Source organism: Pseudopodoces humilis, chromosome 5, assembly GCF_049639895.1.
Source record: "Pseudopodoces humilis isolate 2021_Gansu_Grassland_sample_001 chromosome 5, ASM4963989v1, whole genome shotgun sequence".
NCBI classification, from domain to species: Eukaryota; Metazoa; Chordata; class Aves; order Passeriformes; family Paridae; genus Pseudopodoces; species Pseudopodoces humilis.
In genome coordinates, this window is record NC_142204.1 from 17,394,744 (window position 1) to 17,419,488 (window position 24,745).

Here is a 24,745-nt window from a genome sequence, read left to right on the forward strand (position 1 = left end):
GGCTGCTAGAAGATGTGGCTGTCAAGCCCTCTTCATAATTAGTATCTCTGTTCTTATTATGGGTCAAATGAAACCTAGGTTTCAACATTGTTCAAAATTAATTTTTTTCCTGCATACCTCACTTGCCAGTGCCCTGTTAGTGTTTTATAGTGTTAGGAGAGTCAAAGCACAGCTCCTGCTGCCTTTAGGTACAACTGAAAGTGCTCTGCGTTTCTTTATGTATAACTGCAGGATTTATTAAGGGAGGTATTCAAAAACCAAGACTTCCTGTGACAGTCACTGCAAACTTTACCTTCAGGATCTTTTCCATTAAAATCTGGCATACACATAGCAGAAAACCAACAGTTCAATGGTCAGAAGTTACCTCCTGCTCCAGAATATGGAGTAATGGTTCTTCCCAAGGCAGAAATTACATAGACATTTTCTTCGGAACACAAGTTACATCTATTGAGGGTTTTTTTCAATTTGTTGGGTTTTTTCCCCCATTTTGTTTCAGTGACCTTATATCATTTCCTCTCAGGGCCCTGCACAGGACCAGCTGAAGGGATGACACAGAGCAAGGGGAAGGAGCAATATGGGTTACAAGTTTCTCAAACCACCTTTGAAATCAGAACATTCCCACAAGGGGTAGTCCCTCTGTGAAACCTCTTCTTCACCATGTTTTGAAAGCAAAGTCTGTTTTTTCTCAAATCACAGAAACTCTCAATTCAAAATTGAGAAAGAGGAGTACCCAGTGTGAAAAATTCTAGCAGTCACACCTTCTGCTAAATGATCATGGAACACTGTTGCCCAAGGCATTCCTGCAATGAGCAAAGATAACATGGGAGAACAACCCCTGCTAGGTGAGAAAAAGAAAGAAAAGAGCCAAGTGGGAAGAACCTAGACAAATAACAGCTCTCAGACTCCTTTTCTGTCACCATGCACAATTTGTGTTACTATCCAAAGCACCTCCCCAGCCAGCCAAAAAACCAACCCAGATGTCTCATTGAGTCAAACGTCACAGCAGGCTTGGAGATGTAATCCTTTCTCTACAATCTTCCTGACCCACTTCCAAAAGCTGGACATTTTTTACCCTTCAGGGACCCTGTGAACAGCAAGGTTCACTGGAGGAGTTGCAGCAGCCACCTTCCTGCCAGGGCCAAGCTCCTGGATCAGTGTGGGGTGATTTTCAGCACTTTGCTTTCAGAGCATTGCTCTTCTGCAAGAGAAAAGGATGCTTCTAAGTGTAAAAAAGCAGGTATGGCACAGCATTCCCAAGACAAATTTATGTTGACTTCAGCTCTTTTGCATCTACATCCCCTGAGGATGGAGATTTGCATCTTACAGAGAATTCTTGTGCTGAAAGTTTATGCAGATGTTGCAGCATTTCAGAGATCATTTAAATCTGCTGGAAACACTATATAGAGAAACTGTATTTTAGTATCTGCCTCAAACTCAGAAAACAAAGGAAGGATCCTGGCCTTAGTTCTGATTCCCTTTTCCTTTAATGTTGATTTCCTTTCTAAATTTCCTCTTTGATACATTTTAAACTTACAATCATTGATCTCCAAGAACTAAATAATTGTGAAAGTCTAAGCCAAGGCGAAGCACGGCAAATGGTTGCAAACAGAAGTAGACCAGACAGAATTGTGTTAAATGAACAAAAATGGCCAGTTTATTCACTGGAACAGTTATGCATTACACTGTAATTTTGATTGGAACATAAAGACGTAAGAATCAGTATATTGGCTTCTTTTAATTTTCTTCAGCAGTAGAGTGTTTTTTCCCAACCATTTGACTGCATGATCATATTACACATGTACAAGCACAGACTTTATGAATCCCTCAAAAGGTATGAATCTAGGATTGTCTACAAGGACAAGGAAAAGTTAACATGAGAATTACTTCAATTTTAAAAATAAACGATGCATTTTTGGAAACAAGAATTATTTAACTTTTTTGCTTTTAGCATAAAGTAGCAACAAGAAGAGTTTCAGATACTCAGTCTTTAGCAAATGAACATACATATTTTTATATTCTTCACCACCTAGAAACACTTCATCATTTAACCCCAAGAAGGCAGGACAACATAATGTCAATTCAACATAGGAGTAGCTGAGTTATTACAGCAGTAAACATACAGTATACAAATTTGTGTTTGTCACAACTCCACCAATGCTAAAACTCTTTTGAAAGGAACACAGCAATCTGTATGGTTCATTAAATACAGAACATCATGCAAATGGAAACATTCAATAGATTACAAAAGTCACAAAACATCAGTTTTCTTTTTTTTTAATTGTTTACAAAGGATCAAGTTAATTAACCCTTTAACAGTCAAACCACAGGGCTGAAAATCAAAAGGGCAATAAGTAATAAAATGGACTTAATTTAACCACTGGCATAGCACACACAGCCATATCTGTGAAGAGGAGAAATAATAATAAAATAAGCTAGATTACTCTTATTTCTTGTTCATAGCTGTTAAAATACCAACTAGCTAGCAAGCCAGTCTACTTGAAACTTTCATCAAATGCTTCTGTTTATTGATTTTTCAAGATATTTTTGAAATCAATTAACCACATAGTCAATAAAAACTCAGATTACTAACACTGAGAAAAAACATACACTCTTATCCACCCCTTTACAGCAGATCATGATAATCAAAACAAATATAAAGCTTTGTAGAAAGACATTTTTGAAATACAATGCTCTATCACCCAGAGTCTGCCCACACATTAACTCCAGTAATGAAATATTGGATTTTTCCTTTACCTTTTGTCACTTGGTTACCATTACATTTTACAAAGGGGATTTTCAAGAACTCCACAGGAAACAGATTAAAAACCAATAAGGATTTAAGCTGTGCGCCTCCAAATGAAAGATACAGACTCTCTGTGATAGTTGTCTTGCCCTTCTAGCAAGAGGAATATGCATATCACACAAGAAATAAGAATTTTCTAGCTTAGTAATGGATATGGAGAAACAACATGATCTTAACAATGTCATGCACACATTTTCCATTGCATATTTTGATGTATTTGTGCCTGAAGGCGAAAGGCAATTGCTTTTTTCTTTCTTTTCCACTTAATTACACTAAAAAAAACCCCTTAATGGTTAAAAAATGTCTGAATAGTATATATCCATTTCAGACTCACTGCACACATAGCAAAGGAAAGCTGAAGAAAAAGTGATGACTGGAATTTTTAAAGAGGTAACTATGGCAATTATCATACTTCAAAGGTAAAACATCAGTCCCTGCCATTCTCAAACAAAGATTTCCAAGGAACAAAAGAAAGAAATTTACTGTAACCTCAGTGGATATGCATCTTCTGCCAAAGAAAGGAACAGATCTCAGAAAGGCTGATGCAATCTATATCTTATGATGATGATGATGATCAATCCAGCTCTAAGTGGAGCTGGCAGCACAGCTACTGACTTTGGCATTGCAGGATAAATGATAAGGTTGGTACCAAAATTAGGGCCTGGACTGTGGGTGTCATTCCCAGTGGGATAAGGACTGGATCAGATTTTACTAACAGCTTACTTAAGTATTTCCAACATAATTATGGTGAGCAGCCTTCATAGGTGAGGTCATATTTCTTAAGTGAGGTTATATTTCATAACATAATCTCCTTTATGTACACACATTAATATGGTAAATGGCTTAAACAACTTTGTCATTGTTTTAAAAATAAAAAGCAAACTGAAAATCAACTTGGCATTAAAACTTGCAGCGTTAATTACAGTTTAATTCTACAAACTCTGCTGTATAGCTATGATTACATTAATTTACTGTAAAAATGTGGATAAAGCACAGAGATGCCAACCTGTCAATCAGATCAATCAGAAAGAATATCACACTATTGCCTCCATTTAGAAGGCAGAAAATTCTATACAATTAGCATGAAAAACAGTTATGTCCTCTTTCTGTAAAACCTCCATATATGTTCTGACTGATAGAAAATATATTGTAATATACTATTACATTTTAAAATTTATTTTTCATCTTTTTCTCCCTTTATATTTGGGTTTTTTTCTATTTATTTCCTTTTCTTCTTTTCTTCACACATTTCCTATAAACTGGATTTCCACAAGCAGATCATTTCACTGAACAAGGAATAATTTTTCACTACATCAGAAAACACAAGCCAAACCAAAATGCCCCTGTTTTGACCTAAATGACCCTATTTTGAGTAGGCTATTTCAAATCAAAAGAAATTTCAAGGCCATCATAGAGAATAAAAGCTGTGTTTCAGACACAGAAGTCATAGCAGGATTTGAATTGCTTCTTTACTGAGTAAAACACATAATAGTGATTCTAAGTATACTCAACCATTAAAAATATATGAATAATTTTTTTCTTAATCATTAAAAATCAGAATAGATATCAACACAACATAAGCTAATTTTAAATGGGCAAAACGTAATATTTTGCAATCCTTAAAAAACCCAGGCTTTTGTTTCTGGTTTTATCTGAATGTAAATATTTCCTACAAAATCTCTCATAAAGTTTTATGTTATCAATCAATATATAACAAAGAAGAGGTTTTCATCTTAAGTTCAAGGTACGTATTTTACTTTATACTGGTTAATTGACAAAAGTTGTCCCAGGGACCTACAGAATTCTGCAACTTACAATGCAATGACTACAACCATTTGTACATCGAAGTTGGTTTGTTTCTAGTTCTCTCACATTTCCAACAATTACATTTTATTACATATAAAAAAATGTAAATTGAAAACTTAGAAATTAAAAATTTTAAACTTAAGAGAATAAAAAAACTTATTTCTATAAAACAGGGCCACAACTTCTATACCACTGAATGTTCTTTCATAACTCTTGATCCACATGGACATGCATATGTTTCTAAACTGTCTTAATACCTTTTTCCCCCCCCAAAAAATTTGTATCTATATAGAAAGGAAATGTATTTCATTGAAATACTGCTTAACTCAAGTTTAGGAAAATGCCTTTGATTTGGATATGAAAATAGGAAAAACTATTCCAAGTGCAGTCAGTGGTAACTGTATTCAAAGTGCTATGCAAATTCCTTCTCTTATTAACACTATGCAGTAGCTGTCTTTGTTGGATGCAGATATTCATACACCAGTCAGACAAGGTCAGAAATCTGGAGATGCTTTCTGAAAGCTGAATTTGCCTCAGACAAAATACTGTGGGATTTTAAAAAAAAAATCAAAATAGCAGCTAAACTCAGTGTCAGACATCATGATAGAGCTGAACAAGGTTTCACTTGAGCTTTCTATGACAAGACAACAGGCAGTTCAATTATGATACTGAATAGTGATGTAAAGGTATATGAGAAGAATCACGTGAACCCCATGGAAACCAAACTCAAAACACTGCCGAGTGTTATCTGTCTGATCTGATCAGGACTGGGTACCAGTTTGTTCCTATTTTCTCTATCTCTGAGTGTTTTGTTACAATAGCTCAGCTGCTTTGCCAAGGTTACACGACAGACGTTGTTGATGACATAAAATATTTCTATTTACAGCACCTTTGTTCTTGGTACTATGGTAATAATGATTTGTTAGGCACACTGAGTGGTCACCGATTCTTTCCTCTGCTGATGTTTTCTGTATTGTAACATTTGGTAAGCACTGTCCCTAAAAAAAACTGACTTCATTTTCTCAGACTCAGGCAGAATTTGAAAGAATTGCTCCAGCCACAGATGAAGCAATTTCTTTTTCCCAGCTACCCTATACCTTAGGCTGTACTGTGTTCCCACTTGTCAGTCACACATGTGCTGCAGAGAAGATATAAAGACATGGAAATATCTAAGCCTCTCTTCTGTAAATAAATTAAGGCCACCTAAGAAAACAAGGAGCCTGCTAGTTACCAACAAGTAGGCAGCACTGCAGACTTGCTTAGCTGACTACCAGACGGGAAACCCACAGATGCTGAACCATAACCCTCTGCTTAGCCACTTGTCTTGCTGCCAGGTACTGTGCAAAATAAATTCCTCTATCCTTGATTTTGTTCTGAAAATCACTGTTTTTAAGAGAAAAACAGGCTTACTCAGCTTTTAAAGGAAAGAATCTTTAACTAGGAACACTGTGCACTGTTGCGATAGAGTCTGCGTAGTGTTGATCACCTGAGTATTTGTCATAAACTGACATGAGCTAAGGTTCTGTGTCTGTTGATTTTTGGCAAGGAAAAAATGCACTACAGTAAAGTCCTGCTGACTTTGATCCACACCATCAACCCTACCTGCATGAGTTCTTTCACCACAGAATACTTCACACAAAATGCACATGACTTCCTCATTCAAATTAGCCTTTCCTGGTAAGGCCTCGAGCTAGGATCCTGAATATGGGAGCGGGAGGAAAGAAAGCATTTAATTAGCACACAGCATTTTACTTATTTTAGATTTTCTTTCTCAGATACCAAATAGAAAGTAATCCCAAAAAACAGCACCAATTCATGATGCGAGAAGTATAATTACAATGAGAGCAAACAACTGAAAACAAATCAGTACATTATCCTTTCATCTCCTTCTTAGGCTTAATAATTATCTTTCAGTGAAGAGCTAGAACAAAACCAGAAGCTAGTGTAGTAGGAATTAAAAAACCAAGTGCATAAACAACATCAGTGCAGCAGCAAAATATACAGTCACTGTTAACATTCCAATTCAACCCATTTCCAACATTTTTGTGCAATAAAAATTGGCCATATGCTGGCCAATGCAACAAGCCTTTTTTTAATATTAACACAGTCATTCTTCACTGAAGCTATTTCTGCTTGGATTTAAAAAATAAAATTAGTTAAATACAACTCTCACAAAAAAAAAAAAAAAGACTGCATTTTATAAACACAAAATTCTGGTGCAAATAAAGTAAGAAATAAATATCACACCCTTGAAGACAAAAGGAAATTTGAACTGGTTCCTATGGCTGAACTTAGAGGATGTGAGGGTAGGATTTTTATAACATTTTTTTTAACATTGGCTTAAGTCTCTCGTCGTTTCAGAGGTAAAGCCAAGCAGCTGGGAGGAACATTGTTGTCGAGATGTTAAATTTCACTACACTTCAGTTGTGATAGCACAGTTTGAGTACAATCAGAGGAACCATAAAAAGTCTTCTTGATAGGTTGGGCTCTGTGCTTTGTGTTCTTCTTCTCAACCTTCCCTCAGTTGCCAGAGCAGGGGATATGAATCCAGACTTGCCAAAGCAGCAACAAGGCAGGATTGTCTACCCGCTTGCTGGGAACAACCCCAACCTTTGTTGCATGCGCTCCACTCTGCATTTTCTCTTACGTTGCATATGAAGATTAGGGCTAAGGAGGAGGCTTAGAGAGACAGTTGAGAGGGGCACACTGAGAGCTGGAATGTGGCTGCTCTTCTGGAAGAGCATTAGGACTGAAAATTAAAAAGAAAAGAGAAAAAGCACTTAAAATACAAGGCAAACTCTTTACAAGCATCTAAATAGTACAGGGCTGGAAATGAGCTTTAAAAGGGGGTGAAGCCTCGTCTCTAAATCCATATCCTCAGATGCACAGCGTACATAAAGAAAACCTCAGAGCACAGCAAGTCAGTGACACCTGGATGCATTTGTGAGGTGGCCCTGATATCCCACTTCACAGCTGCCATACACAATTGCTGTTTGCATGTGAGACGACAAAGACTGTGGAGGAAATAAATGCATCTGTGAAATGAGGGAGCAAATTTGAAGGACAAGATGCAGGTGCCATCTTTACATGAGTATTAAAGATTTTCTATATGCAGCTGATTCACTGTTTGAAATGAAGGACAGTGCCAGGCTGGAAATCAGGTTTCCTAGCTTTGTGAAAATGTCATGTCTTACTTGAATGTGACCTATTTCTGAGTTCATTTGTACAAATACAGAGTAGCCTTCTTCATCAGGCCCCTTAATCATTACATATTTTGTAATTTACACTCCCGAAGTATGGGGATTTCTTATGTTTTGTTTTCTTCGGGGTTTTGTGCTGTTTGAATCCTTTTCATTCTGTCATATTCTTCTGTCATTTGACTATTTTTCATGTACAATTTGTCTGATAACAGCATTCACCTGTTAAGACTCTAGAGTGCATTTATAGCATTAATGGCATATAGTTCAGAGAGGTTTGAACCACCTTACAGGGGCTGGAGTAGCAGCAAAGAAAAGGGGCAACTAACACAAATACCCCCCACTTCTTGGTGCAGAGCTGTAGAAAAACAAGATAATAAAACAAAAAGCTAGAAAATGTCATTTATAAAGAGAAGGGGGAAAAAAACCCCAGAAAAATACCACAAACCCCAGTTCTTTAATGTGTCTGGGAAGAGTTTTTTTCCCTAATGCTTCAAATGTTCAGTGTTGAAGTTATTCCAAGCTCAACAGTGTGATTTATGATAAAGCACCATCATTTATGTCTCTGTCTTCAAGAGAATTTGCCTTTTCTGTTTTCTTTCTTTAGAAACCATGCTTTTACATATTATCTCTGCAGCACAGACTACTGGAGTACTGGCTGAAGGAATGCAATTAGTCTATTGCTGGAAATGAATCAATTTGAAATGCCAGAGGTGTTTGCAAAACTGCTACTGGAAATGCCAGTGGTACTGAAAATGTCTTTAGTTTCCACATGCAGCATTTACTTAAGGAAACAAAGAGATGACATTGTGTTTGACTGAAGAAAGAAGTGTGCACCATCACCATTAAGTAACTTGATGGCAATGTCTACATATTCAAATCAGAGAAATCTGGGAGGCTTTGGCCACAAATACACAGGTATTACGATTCAGCAGGTGCCACAGTCCTTGCACCTCTGAGCTTATTTGAACATCACAGAATCACATGTCTTAAGTTAGATTCTGTTTCCCATTAGTGCTCCTGAAGATGAGTTTCTTGATTGTAAAATGGGTGGTGAGTGGGGGTTATAGAAGCTCAGGATCCCACAAGCTTTGTTTTGTGCTCAGCTGAGAGTTCAGTCTCAAAGTGTGTACTGTTATTGACTATGACCCCTCAGAAGAAATAATTCTTTCCATGGCTATATCCATCCTTCTGTCATATTCTGCCACATGCAGATGCAGATAGAGCATCCACAGAGAGATCTTACTGAGATCTATCTTTATCTGTTCCACACTAATGACTATGTCAGGAGTGACTGCAGATTGACCCAAAAGGTCTGTATTTACTCTCAAACTTTCCCACTCATCAGGAGCAAGCTCCTGGCTTCAGTGTCTCCTAAGTTTTCAAGATACGCTTAGGAGAAGCAGTAGTCTTAATTCCTTCAGAGATAGAAAATTGAATTAGAATCTCGACATCACATTTGGGGAAGATAAACAAGGAGGTGATTACACAACCCAACAAAGACTGGCTTACTCTTCTCCCTTGCTGCCTTGTTTCTTTTTAAACGGGACTCCTATAATTGCCAGAGAGGAACAGAAACTCAACACACACATTCCTTGCTCATTAGCAGAGATGTGTTTGTCTTCTGGGGCTTCCTTCCTAACTTTAAAAATAAGCAACAAAAGATGCTCATGCTCTGAGGGAGAGGACTGGTGAAGAAATGGCTGTAGTTACAACTAGTTATGTACAGCCTCAGTGGCCTGAAAAAACCTCTCTGAGACACATAAGATTCTCCTCTACACAAATATAAACAACCATAATAACTTTACAGCTTGACCTTCAGTACAAAGCCAGCCATGACTGTAAAACCCGTACTACAGACTGTCCCAGGCTATGCTCAGATTAGCAATTCAAAGAACTGTGCTTAGTTATATTAATTTTCTTCTCCTGGTAGTTCTGTGTTGCTTCTTACTTTCAAATACAAGCACACTTTGTGTCCAGAAGAAATAGAAAAAATTATCTCGCTATTTCCTTTTCAACCAATAATAAATACTAGGGGCATTTGGAAGAGAAAAAAGAATTTCAAGGCTAGCAGGCACCTTTATAGCAAAATATATAACCACATCACCTGCAGCTCCAATAGATTTAAGTCCTTTTCTAAAACTCTGCTGTTATACCTTCCTCTCTTCAGAAACACAATTCATCCAATTCATTAATGCAGATTACTGTAGCAGTACATAAACTAAAAATACATCAGAATCAGCAAGTGACACGTGGCATTGAATGTGCTTTTTATGGCAGTAGAGGTGCTGTGGCAGCAGGTGCTGGAGCTGAGTTATCAGACATATTGACAGTCACAGACAGCAGATTAATAACAAAAAGCAAGAGAGAGACATGGAAGAACTTGAGTTTCTGACTATAAACAGAAAATAACATTGTTACATTCACCCAACGGGATATGTGTAGTTTTTGAAACATTTGGTTTTTACAGACTTTTTGAGAACATCTTTTTAAATGCCTGTATCATTTGGGGATGTACTCATTCAATTGATGAATAAAGTCTGTGTAACTTTTTTGTGTTAGTATTTTTTACTGTGTTAATATTTTTAGTTAGTATTTTTTGTGCTAGTATTATTGTCTGGCTTTATGCAGCTCTCTTGTTTTTTTTCCCTGGCACTCAAAATACTAATCAAGTATTTCTAAAATTAACTGGAAAATAGTGTGCAAAGCCCTTCAGTGTTTGCAAGTACTCTGTTCTGGCTTAGAGATGTCATTCACATGCAACATTGTCTGGCATTGATTGTAACTGCAACAAATCAGGAAAGGAAAATATAAACAGACCAATGATACTTTCAAAATGCAAAAATTTTGCATGTGTTAAGTTGCGTGTTTTACCTTTCTTAAGATTTATTTCCTACTTTATATAAGTAAAAGCATAATTTCATATTAAAAGGCAATATTAATTTAATTTGAGGTACCAGGGAGTTGTGGTTTGTTTTCTTATTAAGAGATAATTTGGGCCTAGAGTTTTGGCCTCTGATAATGAAAATGAGGTTTTCACTGCATTCAACAGAAATCTTAACACAATCCAATCATGGACTTGCTCTTTATAATATTGGATATATTATACATATTAGATAATGGCAATATTTTAGCTTTGTCCAGTATAGTCCAGCAGACAGGTAGCTACAGATGCTGGGAAGGGGGAACAGCATCCAGTAATTTTCAGGGCAGGCCTGGATTTGGTTGCTTGCCCCATATCCCCAGACCTAGAAACTGAGCTGATGGGTGGAAGGCAGAGTGAGATTTTTGTGCACTGTTGCATTAAAAAAAACATGTTGCTTTAAAAAAAAAAAATCTCTTTAAAAAAAGTCTCTTAAGGAAAGTTCTCACAGATCCTCCAATCAAGTTTCAGTTAAAACATGCAGATTCAAGCAAAAAGGCCACTTTAAAGATAAAATAAATTCACTAGATCTGCCCTGGAGTGTCATTTGGCTTGAAACTGCATTGCTTATCTAGTGAGATTCACCAAAGCCTATGCATTGGAATCCCAGTTACTAAAAATGCCAGAGTTATACAAGTCCCACTTAAAAACCATAGTGTAAATAATGAATGAGGGAAAGCTCTCTGTGACTACCTGTGCTACGGTCAGGTTAATTAACTGGTTTGAACACAATTAGACATTGCAGGATGTGGAAAACATTTGTGTGAAGCACAAGCCTTAACCAGCTCTTGTTGAGTCCTGAGTGAAATGCCAATGAGAGGTCACATTACTGCAGGAATTGTGTTGGAGACTTTAAAAAACAAGCACAGCTCTCACTTAAAATGGGTGACTTCAGGGCTGGGCAGAGCTTTCATTTGCCTCATTTGGCATCACCCTGTGACATAAATCGTATGTGCCACCCCAGTAGGGACTGTCAGAGGACAAGGAAGGGTGGAACAAGCTCCTGGCTTCCTTCTCTGCTGCATTTAGAAAATCCAAACTTCAATAAGTCTAACTGGTCCTTAAATGCCCTCAAATTTTACTCCAGGTTCCAATTACTTTATTTAAACCACTCAACAACTGATGTCATCATGCTGACTTGCATTAAATCTGTTGTTATGCTTCATTGCCTTACAGAGCTGGGCAGGTAATGTGGCTGAGGCAAGCAAGGCAGCAGTGTGAATACATCAAAGTCTGTGTTGTTTTGACTTCACCAGACAAGTACAAATCTAGGGGTAAAAAACAATAGCTACGTGAAAGTCAATTTTGTGTGTAAGGTGTGTGTTGTTTTTAGGATGACTGACCTGAAGTTTTTCAAATATTAACCATATTTTAAATTATCAGAAGAAGTTCATGTTTGCAGATAAATGTACACAAGTAGCAAATCAGGTAGGTTTTCCATTCTGAGAAGACGTTTTAAAATTACAGAAGCAATTATTTAGCATTTAGAGAGGGATGGTAGTTGAGCATATTCTCCACTAGAAGAGTAGCTCTGGAAGGAACAAAATAGTCTTTAATTTAATTAAATAGGGTTCAAATAAGACTTGTTGACATTAACCTTCCACGTTTCCAAAGCACCTATTGCTAATCTCAAATTGCTCTAACATCTAAAATACAGCAGTATCACTTTACTGGCATATTAAGGATTTTAAGTGTAACTTGTAATATTTCTTTTCTTTCAGTAAGCTGTAGAAGTCCAAACTCCATATCAGTATACTTTCCAGTTATAATGAGTTTACACCAATTTCTCAGTAAGATTTTCATATTGCTCTTACATAGTAAAGAAGATAATAGTACTTCCACTTTGTAGGCAATAAAAGAGAGGCACTAACTTGGTCACTACAGTTCAGGCAAGGGCCTAAAAATAATGTAACCTATTTCAAATGAGAGCATAGACATAAGTGAATATTTGCACAGAATGTACCATGAACAGATAAAATTATTGTAATGTCCTTTTGTTTTGCTTAGGTTTGGGGGTTGTGCCTTGGTTAACTCAGCCATCCCAGAAGCATGATGTGGCCTTTGCACCACCTATGAGCAAGGGCACCAGGAGTTTACTTTTAGAAACAAGATTAAAACCTGATTGCCTTGGGTCTGGGTTTCCAAGTCAGGGAGAACTTAGAAGTGTCTGCTAAAGTCTCACAAAGGCCTTTAAAATGCCACCTTACAAAAAGGAAGCCTACATCTACCCCTGAAATTAAAAGTCCCCCATTTAAGTAAATCTTTCTAGCAAAAAAATAAATTCATTACTATTTTGGCATTGTTGAAAAACTGCATAAAAATATCAAATGAGGGCTGCAAGATCCAGCTTTGCATTTTTTCCATGTTTTTACAGGGAAGCAAGTGCACGAATGCTGTGACTCATGTTGGTACTGTCACTGCAGAAATTACCACTGTTCTTCAAGCTGTTAGAAGCTTGCTGTCAGAGAAGAAGTGAAGAGTTTTTGTTTGAGGAGGAGGAGGGGGGTGGCAGGCATGCATGCAGCTATGTGCAAAGAGAGGAGGGTTAGTGGAGTTTACCTGACAGTCTGGCAATCTGGCCCCCTGGCTAGTTGTGAGCCGTGTGGCGGTATGGAGGCAGCAGGCTGCTGACAATCTACAAGAAACTGATAAATTAGACATATATACAGAGAGATTACAGAGCAAGGGGTTAGTAACGGCAGTACACAGGCTACGCATCTCAGGGAGAGATTTAGTGAGGAATGTGCTCTTGGTGCCTTATCTGACAGAAACACCTTTTGTCTGATAGCAGTGACATTGGCTGTTGCCTTTTTCTCCTTTTCAGAAGAAGCATTCAAAAAATTTTTGTTTGTTTTCCCTTAGCACTGACAAATTTTTGTTTAGACAGACAGCAGTAACGGGTGGTATTCAGGATCTGAGTTTAAACCTTGTACTTCTCATTTTTCTGCTCGTCATGAAGTAGTTTTGCTCACATCTAATATGAAAAGTATCAATAAAGCTACTCAAAATTTATCCAAAGGACTTATATCCATACAAAAACAATTATGTAATCTCATTAAAACATACAAGAAAGTCTTTTCAATTTCTGAACAATGCTTGTGAGATTGGGGTTTTTTGGTAGGAAAAAGGGAGAACTTGATACAGTCAGTTTCATTATTTTGTCTCAATTATTTTATCAATTCTCTGTCAAAGAAGTTTCCACATCAATCACTTGCAAAGTTGTATTATGGTTCTTAATTTATTAAATAACAGTAAAGCCAAATAATCCTTCATTGCTTTGTTTTCCTGTGACATTGAAAATATGAAGACAGCTTTAGACTGGATAATACTTGTGGGGCTTCATGAAAGTAGTTTAACAAGACAACCCTGCTTTCTAAGTCAGTAGTGTTTACTGAGATTTACAGATCTCAAGATTTGCTCATTTTCCCTGCAGCATTCTGGCCTTTCATTCCACTGTCTGTGTGATTCAGATTGTCACACAACAGAGTCATCAGGATCTTTTCAAATATTGGAATCTATGGGTGAAATTCTGACCCTACTAAAAACTGCTGGAGATTACTTTTCATCTCCAGTAGGATTTGCAGACCTGTCATCCTCCCTGATTGCTTCAACCTGATTCTCAACCTGTTTGATAGAATGGGGTTATTTTCCCCTAAACCTTAAAAATGAGACAAGGGACCTCCATGTACTCAGAAAGAACTTGATTTTTTCTTCCAATTGTTTGCTACTTAAAGCTCAACACCAATAATAATTTCTCTTTACAATGTAGATGTGTTTCAAAACCCCCTTCTGTTCTTTGTCTCAATCAATGGAAGAACATGCAAGTAATTTGCTGTCAAGAGTGTTGAGATGACATCAGGTACTGCAAAGCAACACACCTTCATAGCACACTGAGCATCATATCCACTATTATAGTATTTCCCTTCCATACCAGCCCACAAGGCTTCTCCCTAGCTCCTGTGAAGATCTGTGCTGACCTCCAGTGGGTAAGAAGCAAGTGTACCCAAATCACTGATTTCTTCCTGCTTCAGGAAAGAAGAGAAGGGTTTGGACCTATTTTCTAGTACATAGGTTAGAAAAATATGTGCAGACTTTGTGCCGGCAGCATTGTGTCCCAAAGCAGAAATGGAATAAGAAAGAATACTCTGCCACTCTCATTTACCAGGATTGTCACTACAGTCCTCACTGTATCCTTTAGCAGAGGAGTGCAAGAGTTGGCAATGTATTTGAGTCATGAATAGAAGGGTCTGTCATTTCAGCACAAAGCTCAACTAAAATAAGAGGTGTCTGAGGAACAGACAGATCAGGCTAACTGCAGACAGAAAATGATAGCAAATAAATAAGTAATGCTTTATTCTAAACAAAATAGTTTGCAGAAGTCCAAAGTAAAGTCATTCCCAACAGGTTATACAAAGTTGTCAGTGAGGAAAGAAATACAGAACAAAATGCTGTGTGATGAAAAGGTGCAGACAGGTTTCACTAATACAGAAGAAATTGTTCCGACAGGCTTTTCCAGAACAACACAAATGCCTGATTTATGATCCTGTTCCAATATCTCAAACCTGCTGCAAATATTTTATGATGCATCTTGATCTGCTACATTTGGCAGAATGCTTGACTCGTGAGCCAGGTCCTGGGAGGATTATGCAAGCTGGGTAATAACTATTTCAGTGTGAAACACTATTCTAGCTGGCGTCAGCAAAGCTCATGCAATCTGGTTCACGTTCACATCAGGACCACATCTAGTGATCCACATGTCTTAAGATGACTGAATCGTCCTCCTACATCCTCCAGGAGTGAAGTTTCTGAGGATTATGCTAGGAAAGAGCTAAGCAGAATGCATATGGCTTGCATAGACACATTTCAAATTCAAAGGAGCTTCTTATCTACTTATGCCCAAGTAGCTGTGCAAGAGCTAACTTTATTCCTTCTATATTTAATCCTTTTAAGTATTTTGGAGGATTTATGACACCCTTCTCTAATGTCATGACAATCATAAAATGACTTCTTTCTACTAAGGAACTCCTGCCTGTATTAAGCAAATGTTTGTTTCTTTCTGAAATACTCTGTTGAAGGTTAAAAGTCTCAAAAAAGTCTTTACTAATTCTAATGTCACATGCCATAAAGACAAGGTAAGACATGCTTTCTATTACTAAAAAAAAGTAAAAATAAATTTTAAAATCACATTGAAAGAAGCCTTTTACCTGTACCTTTCAAATATTAGGGCCTGTCAGTCAAGCTGCAGAGTGAAAGGACAGGCTGTCATTTATGTAGAAGGTACTTGGGGTACAGACACAGTTTACACTTTTTGGTGTGTCTTCTGACACTACCACCAAGAAAATCATCAATGAAGTTATTAAATACAGACTGTCTTATTTCTCCATCATCTTCACTTGCTGTTAGGAAATAAACCACTTTGGGGCAGGGGATGAGCTATCTGATCTCAAGTCCTTTTACCATTCCATGAACCTATAACAAAGAAATTAATTTTAGCACTCATTTCAACCACAGATGACAAAGAGGATCTGCTATACACAGAAATCCACATGCCAGTTTTCACTGAATTCAGCAGGACTTGTGCTGGCAGATAGAGTGTCTTGTGACACTCTCCAACAACACTTACCACTGGAATTTTGAGGAAATATTGGAAATTTGAGGTTTAACTTGTGCTATATGTTAGTCCTCTTTTGATTTTTCAGTTCCTGACATTTTAGCCGCTTGCACAATGATGATATAAAGGGCTCAGAGATTTCCTCTCACACAGATTAGCCACTGCTGATTTTCCTTTGGAACCTAATGCTCAGTCCTAATCGGGCTAATCAGCTCCTGATGTAAGAGCATTAAAAAAAACCTAGGCTCAGAGAAACTACATCTGCTCACATGAGCACTGAATGTGCTGCTATAAATTATCTGCTGAGAGCAAATCTCACCAAAAAGAGAGTATTTTCCTGTGCTTCCCTTTGGATCAGTCACAAAAACAACGTGTTTCTCTGGTGTCACAAGATGTGCTCTGCCCTTCAGTCTGTGAACTGGTGACTCTAACCAACACAGGTCTGCTTTCCTGGGTTATTTGTGTCTGAGATGGGCTTGGCTTCTGGTGACATCAGCAATGTCCTCTGCGAAAAATCTACATGCAAGCATTTCCAGTCCCACCTGCTCAGGACCCAGCACACTGCAACGAACATTTCAGCACATTCTGACTCTTAGGAAATTCCTTATCTCTACACAGTGCTCTCAAACACCAAGACTACTCAGAATTCCAAGATAAGCATAATAGATTTCTAACTGCATTTAGTTCTGTTAATCAATGAATTTTTTTTTTCCCTCTTTTATCTGAAAAGGTAAAATGGAGAGCCAAACAGCAAACCATCAGCAGGTACTGTAACATATTTTGCATTTCTGATATGAAAACATTTGGAACAATCTGTTCTTGATAAATGAAAACCTGTCAATAAATGTTTGTGACCAAATGTGAGATTGAGGCTTTTTCAGTCTGTTAAAACAAACCTTGCTTAGCATCCCATTTATCACTCCAGGCCAACAGAAACTCCTTCTTTCCTAGGTAAAAGTTTTCAGGCTGTCTGACTTCATGTTATGCTACAATGTCAATTGAACTTGCTCCACCAAGTCTGAGGAATTTGATAATATGTCTATGAAGCTGTTATTGACAATTTACTTGAAAAGAGAGTATGATCATGGATTGTTTTCATCCCTGAAATGTCAATTTAATGGGAAAGAATTAAGGGTTAATAGCATGAGTTGAAAGTATTGGGCAAAGAACAGATGAGTAGCCTTCTGGTTGTGCAGATGTAAAAATGTGTTACATCACAGAGCAAGACCTACAAAGACAATAAATCGATCCTCTCTGCTCAAAGGTAAGAAACAAGGAAGATTTTCAAACCAAAAGACAAATGTGAGATGTCAAGAAGAATGGAGCAGAGTGTACTAAGATGCTTGCCCTCTTCGCTGAGATTTGTAGAGATACTTTCAAGCTGCAATCTGACAGGATGAGAAGAGTCCCCAAACTGTTTATATACAAGGGTGACAAGGACATAAGTTTATACAATCATTTGGCAGCTGATTTCACTTATAATTTATCTTTATTTTTCTAATGAATGACAAGAAAACTTTGACCTTCCTCAAGGCCAAGAGGAACTTTAAGAGGTAACAGTAATCACAAACAGCTGGTGAGAGAACAGCTGTGACTTACCTTTGGAAAAAGCCACAAACAATAGCACAGGTCAAAGATTAGAAGAGTCTCTCCCTTCTCCTGCTTCCAGGGTCAGTTTGAGTCTGGAAATAACACAATTATCTCTGCCCTACACACAGCCCCAGCAGATTGGTCTGCCAGCTGAAAACTGGAAACTGAAACAACTCCATGATTCTGCAGGAGGAGAGGGCTATGGTGGAGCAGCCTCTGGGGTTCCATCTGGAGCCTGGCTGGCCTAATTAACCCCAGCTTGCACAGAACAGGATTGAGTCAGCTTGTCCTGGCCTGTGAGCCAAAGGAGCAGCGTAGGAGGACTGGCCCTTGTGCAGAGCCATTCTACCACTCCAGGAGGGCCAGCCCCATCCTGGCACAGCTGCACACCAGCAGCCAAATGAAATTCACCAGGTGCTGCTTAGCTCCTGCACATTTTCCAGCACCCACATTACCTGCAATTTCCCACTGTCTGAATTTTGCCTCAGTTCCATCAAACTGAATAATGGATCATTGATTGGAGATAGAGAAATGTGTCAACCAAGTATCATTTTCAGCTTTCTTCATGTTAAAGGTAATCTACTATGAGATTCCTGTGTTGGGAGAGGAAGTACACAGGTAACTCACAGCTTAAGCTTACTATTCAGGAAACTTAATAGCTTAGATTACTTCTGATTGGAGAAGTTACATCAACAATTAATTATTCCACTACTTATTTCTTACTCTTCTTAAAAACTATTTAAAGAATAAGAGATGTGAGCATGCTGCTGAACTCCCATTAATTACCAATATCTATACATTGCCCTAAGATGCAGTAGGCCAGCAGTAGGATGCATCTAAAATCCTCATCTCTGTCATCTCCCCGTGCCCATCTTCTTTTTCTGGCAAAGCATGCTCAGGAATGTCCCACTGTTTGTTTCTACAATCACAAGCTCCTGACACAGGCCCTCCTTCTGCTCCTCCTCCTCTGAGCACCTTAGGACAAGGTCAGGCAAAGTTAACCTAACAGAGGGTTTGCTGTTAAATGCTTCTCAAGAGTAAGAGCAGGTAGGGAGTTTAACTGCTATTCTCTTATGGCATTTGGGGAAATGCTATTTATCTTGGTGATTTCCACAAATGGGCTCATGGAGCATCACTAACCACGTCACACAGCACAGACAGCCATGATTTAGTAGGTCACTGACTCAGGGGCTTTCCAGAACACATCAGGTTTCTTGGCTATGTCCTAGTGAGTTCATCTATACAGCAGCTACACTATATGGAGTGCTTTTACCCTTAATTTCCTCATTCTGCGTGACTTCACTTGTATTTTCTTTTTAGACCTGAATTATCCCAAATCTAGAGAGCTGTTCCCCCATCAGTCCACATGTTTCAGTAATAATGTGCCTGCTAGCTCAAAGTATAGTGATAAAGCCATATCCCAGCCTTGCTTTTCCTGTAGCTCATATTAAGAGTAGCTCTTAAAAAATAACTGATACCTTGTGATTAACGAAATTAGTGAAGTGCATTTTTCTCCAGTTACAGGTTCAGAACATTTAGAGGTTTCTTGTTACCTCTGTAGCCTTTTTCACACTTTCTGTATCATGACGTGTTTCTGTTATTTGTCAAATGGTTTCTGTGAATGCTTTAAATAATTCCTCATTAAATCTACTGAGAAGCTAAATAATGGGTTAGTAAAACAGCAGGAATGGAAATGGCATAAGCTGAAAAATATATCTTCAGTTCTTTTCTTTTATATACAGTTCATAAAAAGCACATTTAGAAATGTCTGATGATTCATGAAGCACTTACTAAAAGATACACACATTTTAAACATTTCAAAAGAGGAAAAGAAAGGTCTTAAAATTACATAAATCATCACATTTCAGTCTTGTTGTTTACCATGGAAACATAAGTCGAGGACACATTTCAGGTCACAAAATCATCCATAGCAAAAATACCTGCACTATTATATGGATAAAGAAGGGCCTGATCCAAAGTTTGAAGTCCATGGGAACAGTAACTTTAGTAGGCTTTGGAAGAAACAACGTAAGTTACAATTGTAAGGTTCTATGGCCCTAAAAAATGCAGACAGGGAGATACAACCAAGGACACTAGTCTTGCTTAAAGAACTGCTGTGAACTTCCTCCAAACACCACAACATCCCAAGGAATTGCTCTATCAGAGAGCTAAAATGTCAGCATGTCTAATTCAAACAAAGACTCACTTCTGTTTTGCCCAATTTATGAGGTAAAAAGCACAGTATTGAATATTTCTGTGTATTTGATGGCAAAAATCAGCAAGTCATGAAACCCCATTAAAACTTCTCATAAAAGAAGATAGAGATGGATGACTTTTGTCACCAACACTGTAAGGTTATTTCAATCTCTGTTTTAGTTAATTGATAGGACTGGATTCCAAAGCCCAAAATTTTCAGAGAAAGCAAGAAATATTTGGTAAAATGCCTTAAAGATTTCACGTGTCATCTGTATACCTGTTTAGCTAGAAAAAAACCCAGAAGTCTAAATAAGACTTTACTGCAGAACTTTAACAAATGATGCTAACGTAAACCTTTCCATCCAGCAAGCTTAGACAGAGCTAGACAGAGAGAGAAAAATGTCAATAACCTTTTAATGAAAATACACAGCAGTAAGGCATGGATTTCACTGCAATCTCTTTTTCTTATTATTACTCTTTAATGTTTTATCAAACAAATTAGGGCTTCTATGAAAAACTGGTTTTATTTCAGGATTATTTTCTTTATACAGTGAAAAAACATAATAAAAAATAAACTAAACTTGTAGAATTGCAGTGAATTCATGCCATAATAGCTAAATCATATTGAAGTAGCTAAATTATATTGATCAGCATGAAATGCATGGGTTTGGTCTCATCAGTGGCAACTGGAAAGCTAAATGCAAGAGAGGAAAAGCACAGAGTGAAAAGGTCCTATTCACAGTGGCACCAAGAGGTAAAAGTACATTTAGCCAGATGAATTCTTCATCAGTTACAGCCAACCAATGTCCTTGGCAAGGACACTGTTCCTCAAATTCAAAACGGCTTCCACAGGGACAACACACCATGCTTGAAATGGTATAAATATGCAATGCTCATTAAGCTGAGATAAATGAGCATATCAGATGCAGGACATGGCCCTGAGAGCAGGAAGATATATACATGTATCTGTATATATGCACTGATACTGCTCATCAAACAATGAACACACACAGATACAAATATGGCATGTTTACAGAACCCACAGAAAATAGGAGAATGCAGAACAAAAAAAGAGAACACGGATAATAAGTAAATAATGACTCAATTATCCCTTTTGTGGAGAGCATCATATTCACGTTTAAAAAAACCCTTACACATGATTTTTTAAAAAACCTACTAAAAACATATAAAATCCATTTTTTTATGAGGAGCAGAGACAGATTAAACCAATACTGCATGAGTCTCACAACAGCCAGTGGCCTTTCTGATTGCACAAGCTCAGAGACATCTTGCAGCTACAGGATCATCATCAACACAAGTACATTCCCAGTAGATAAAAATACAACATTCTTTCTTAGAAAAATTATCCATGGATCTCTAATGAGATGTTCTAATGAAGAGCTCTAAAGAAGCAAAGGGCTACTTGTACTCAGACTAAATTTGTGTTACCAGAATAAAGTTGTGGGTTTTTTAAAAAAATAATGGTTGTGAAGATCTTCCATGCTTTGGATTGCTTGGATGAAACAAAACAAACTTTCCTGAGGGAACAATTCAGCCTGACTAGTTAAATTTTATATGGCTGCATATCTTACATAATGGTGGCTTGGTTAACCACCTGTCCTGCTTTTCAAGAATAAACTCTTTCACTCAATGTACAGAAAAATCCACACTGTTAAGAACCCAGTATAAAATTATCTAACTTAAAATCAGCACAGAAGGAGGTATCTAGATCCTAAACATGTTGATTTTCCTCTTCATCAATCTATAAAATTAATTCGCAAAGGAGAAGTAAGAAATATTTAGAATTCTTCACTGTGTGACCTGAACAATCACAAAGCACCCTCCTGGCAAAATTCAGTTCTGAGCTGACAAAGTTCCTCAAAGGACTTCCTCCACCAACCATTTTTAAAGGAAGCTGTGCTTTCTGTGTTCAGATTTCTGACAGTCCTGCTGTTTCAAAATTGAGAAGTGCATAAAAAAGCAAAGTTGAGATACTGAAGTAATGCCTACAGCAGCAAGGCTTAGAGATTTGTGAGGTGCTTTCTGACATTGGTACTTCAGCTCAAAACCAAAGCTGTTTTTGGCAAAATATTCCTAAACAAACAAAAAATGTGCACAGCTAAAGTCCTTGAAGTAAACCCTTTCCATCACACAAGGAAAGTAGACACAAATCTGCTATCAAAAATGTGTTTCTCTGACCTTTACACAGGCACACCTCTCCAGGCATCAGAGAGGTGTCAGCCTGAAAAATCTCTGCTCATTTTCCCAGCCCCTGCATCCAAAAGGGAAAGGTAAGGCAGATTCTACTCACAACACACATTTTGAAGAAGATTTACCATATCTTCACACTCCCTAAACAAAATGAAGAAGTAAGAAGGAGGAGAAAACCAACAGTCTTGCCCCACATGCCAAGCTCCACTTTAAGGTTATTGAAAGAAAAATACAGAAGGAACATGAGCTTATGATTCCACAGAGAATAACCTTTTCTAGAATATTTTGGAAAGTCACATCTAAAACACTGTACTTTAAAAAACTCAAAATACAGAAGGAAAAATATTTTAAAATTGTATAAGAGTTTATTTCTCATCTCTTGAGCCAAGAGGGGTTACTCAACACCCTCACATGGCCTATCACATTCCCTATAAGACTAAGAACCACCCTACTCAGAAGACCCTCTGCTCCTTTTTGTGGTAAACTGTGTTTGTGCTACATCGAACAAAACAATGCCTTTGTAGGTTTCTTACCTATTCTTCACATTTTAAACCACGCTCAGTGTAAAGACAAGTAGCAAAGACAACTCTTAAGCAATTTCCCTTGAGTTCCAGCTTAAAGATTTAATTGCAAGACTTCCTGGGACCTCAACATTTGGGTCATTGAGACTTCTATTTTCATTGTCCTTGTTAGCTTTAAAAATACTTTCCACCTACAGATGCTGTAAGTTAGTTATTGGTGACACTCCAGGAATTGCCTTTGGGATAGAGTTTTAACAAATGAAGTTAAATTTTATGGTAAGAATATAAATCAACAAACAAGAGCTAGTTATTTGTATCATATTGTGATTCATATTTGATTTTCTGTAAGTATAGAGCTATGTCAGAAATTAATCTTGGCTGATTTTTTCAGTAACTATTATATACTCTTAATTACATATGGTAGGTGGTGAGCTGAGTGCGTGAGCAGTTGCTATACTATTATGTGGAATTTTCTGTGCTGTCTTTATCTTCCACATTAGTCTCTTCTTGTGAGAATTACATGCCAGGCTGTAAATCACTCTTGAAAGATAGCTGAAAAGCAAGTGTGCTTTCAGGTTTCTTGTGCTTTCATAAATGATCACCCATACAAAACCACCTATTTTTGCAAGGTTTGTTGTCTTTTTCTAACAGGTTTTTAGAAGAGCCATTTCATGGGATGGTTTGTAACAATTAATCTGAGCACAACAAAAATACAAGTTTGGATGACAGCAAACTAGCATAGTTCTGTTGAAATCCATGGGTCTAATCCTGGACTGGGTCAGCCAAATATCTGACCTCAGCTGGGCTTGGAATTTGAGGGAAATGTGTTACATTTAAGGCTGCTACCTTCCCTTTTCTATTGTGATAAAATAAAATCGATACAGCAGTACAGATTTCTCTGAAAGGATTGCTCATTGTGATCTTATGATATGTATTCCTTCAAAAGATGAAACACTTCATTTTTTACAGTGTTTTCCTTTGTGAGATTTTAAATACTAAGCATAAACAACAGGGGAAAGAAGCATCCACCCCATTTTGTTGGGAGAGCGCTCCAACAAAGGAGCTTCTCAGGTGGTTTGTTGTTGACTCGGGGTGAGAACTGCAGCCATTGGTTAACTGTTCTTCTCATAACCTGTTGGGAAAGCTTTTACTTCAGGTACATCTTCTACACAAGGATCTTGATTTAATTTTAAGCTAAAATAGCAGAACTTCATATTCAACTTTTGGAATTGCCATGCTAAAGTATCTGACAGAAAAAAGAGTGCTGTCAAGGCGGATACTACGGGGACCTTTTCAGTCTTGTTCTTTCCTCAAAGAGGTTGAGAGAACCGTATTTCATATTTGGGATATTAAGAGGCACCTAGTGACTTCATATTCAAGGAGTTTGAACACAACTGCAAAGGAAAGGTTATTTTTACAGTGTTACACGCTGCCAAACCCATCACTAGGCTTTCTATATGCCCTGACTTCTTCATGTAGTTGGGAAAAGAAGCACAAACACATCCAAAGGTGGGCTGAAATTTTGCTGGGCACATACTGGCTGTTATCAGAAGAATAAAGAATTGAAAGTGTAAAAATACATGCTAGAAGAACAGAAACAAAGAAGAAGCAGACAAGAAAGCTAAATGCATGCCATTGCCTAGGAAAAATGGAGCACGATACTTTGAAAAAGCACTGAGTGGTATTTTTAGCCCCTGTGGGCTGTTAAGATCTATTACTTCAATTAGAAAGCCCAGATCAAGTCCTTCAGTCGCAGCTTTGTGTCAAAGGTACCTGTGTGCTGATCTAAAGCTGTGGGTGTTCAAATGGAAATTGAGCAGGACATGGCAATCTCTTGCTTAAGAGGTCTTCAATTCAGCTGGTCTTCCTCTGAAGAAGGCTGCCAAA

General features: G+C 37.6%; 1 protein-coding gene across 11 annotated transcripts in view; it reads right to left on the reverse strand.

Annotated features, from left to right (window-relative positions):
* Positions 1–1,655: 1,655 nt before the first annotated feature.
* Positions 1,656–24,745, reverse strand: part of BICD1 (BICD cargo adaptor 1) — a 166,730-nt gene continuing 143,640 nt past the window's right edge. For 6 of the 11 annotated variants that reach the window (XM_088055076.1, XM_088055075.1, XM_088055081.1 and 3 more), the window contains one exon: positions 1,656–7,358. In XM_088055076.1, coding sequence (XP_087911202.1) covers positions 7,192–7,358 — 167 coding nt within the window. In that variant the 3' untranslated portion in view covers positions 1,656–7,191. Of the gene's footprint in view, positions 7,359–13,288; positions 13,365–24,745 lie in introns of all 11 variants that reach the window. The other 5 variants (XM_088055083.1, XM_014256862.2, XM_005527903.3 and 2 more) reach the window with 4 other exon arrangements.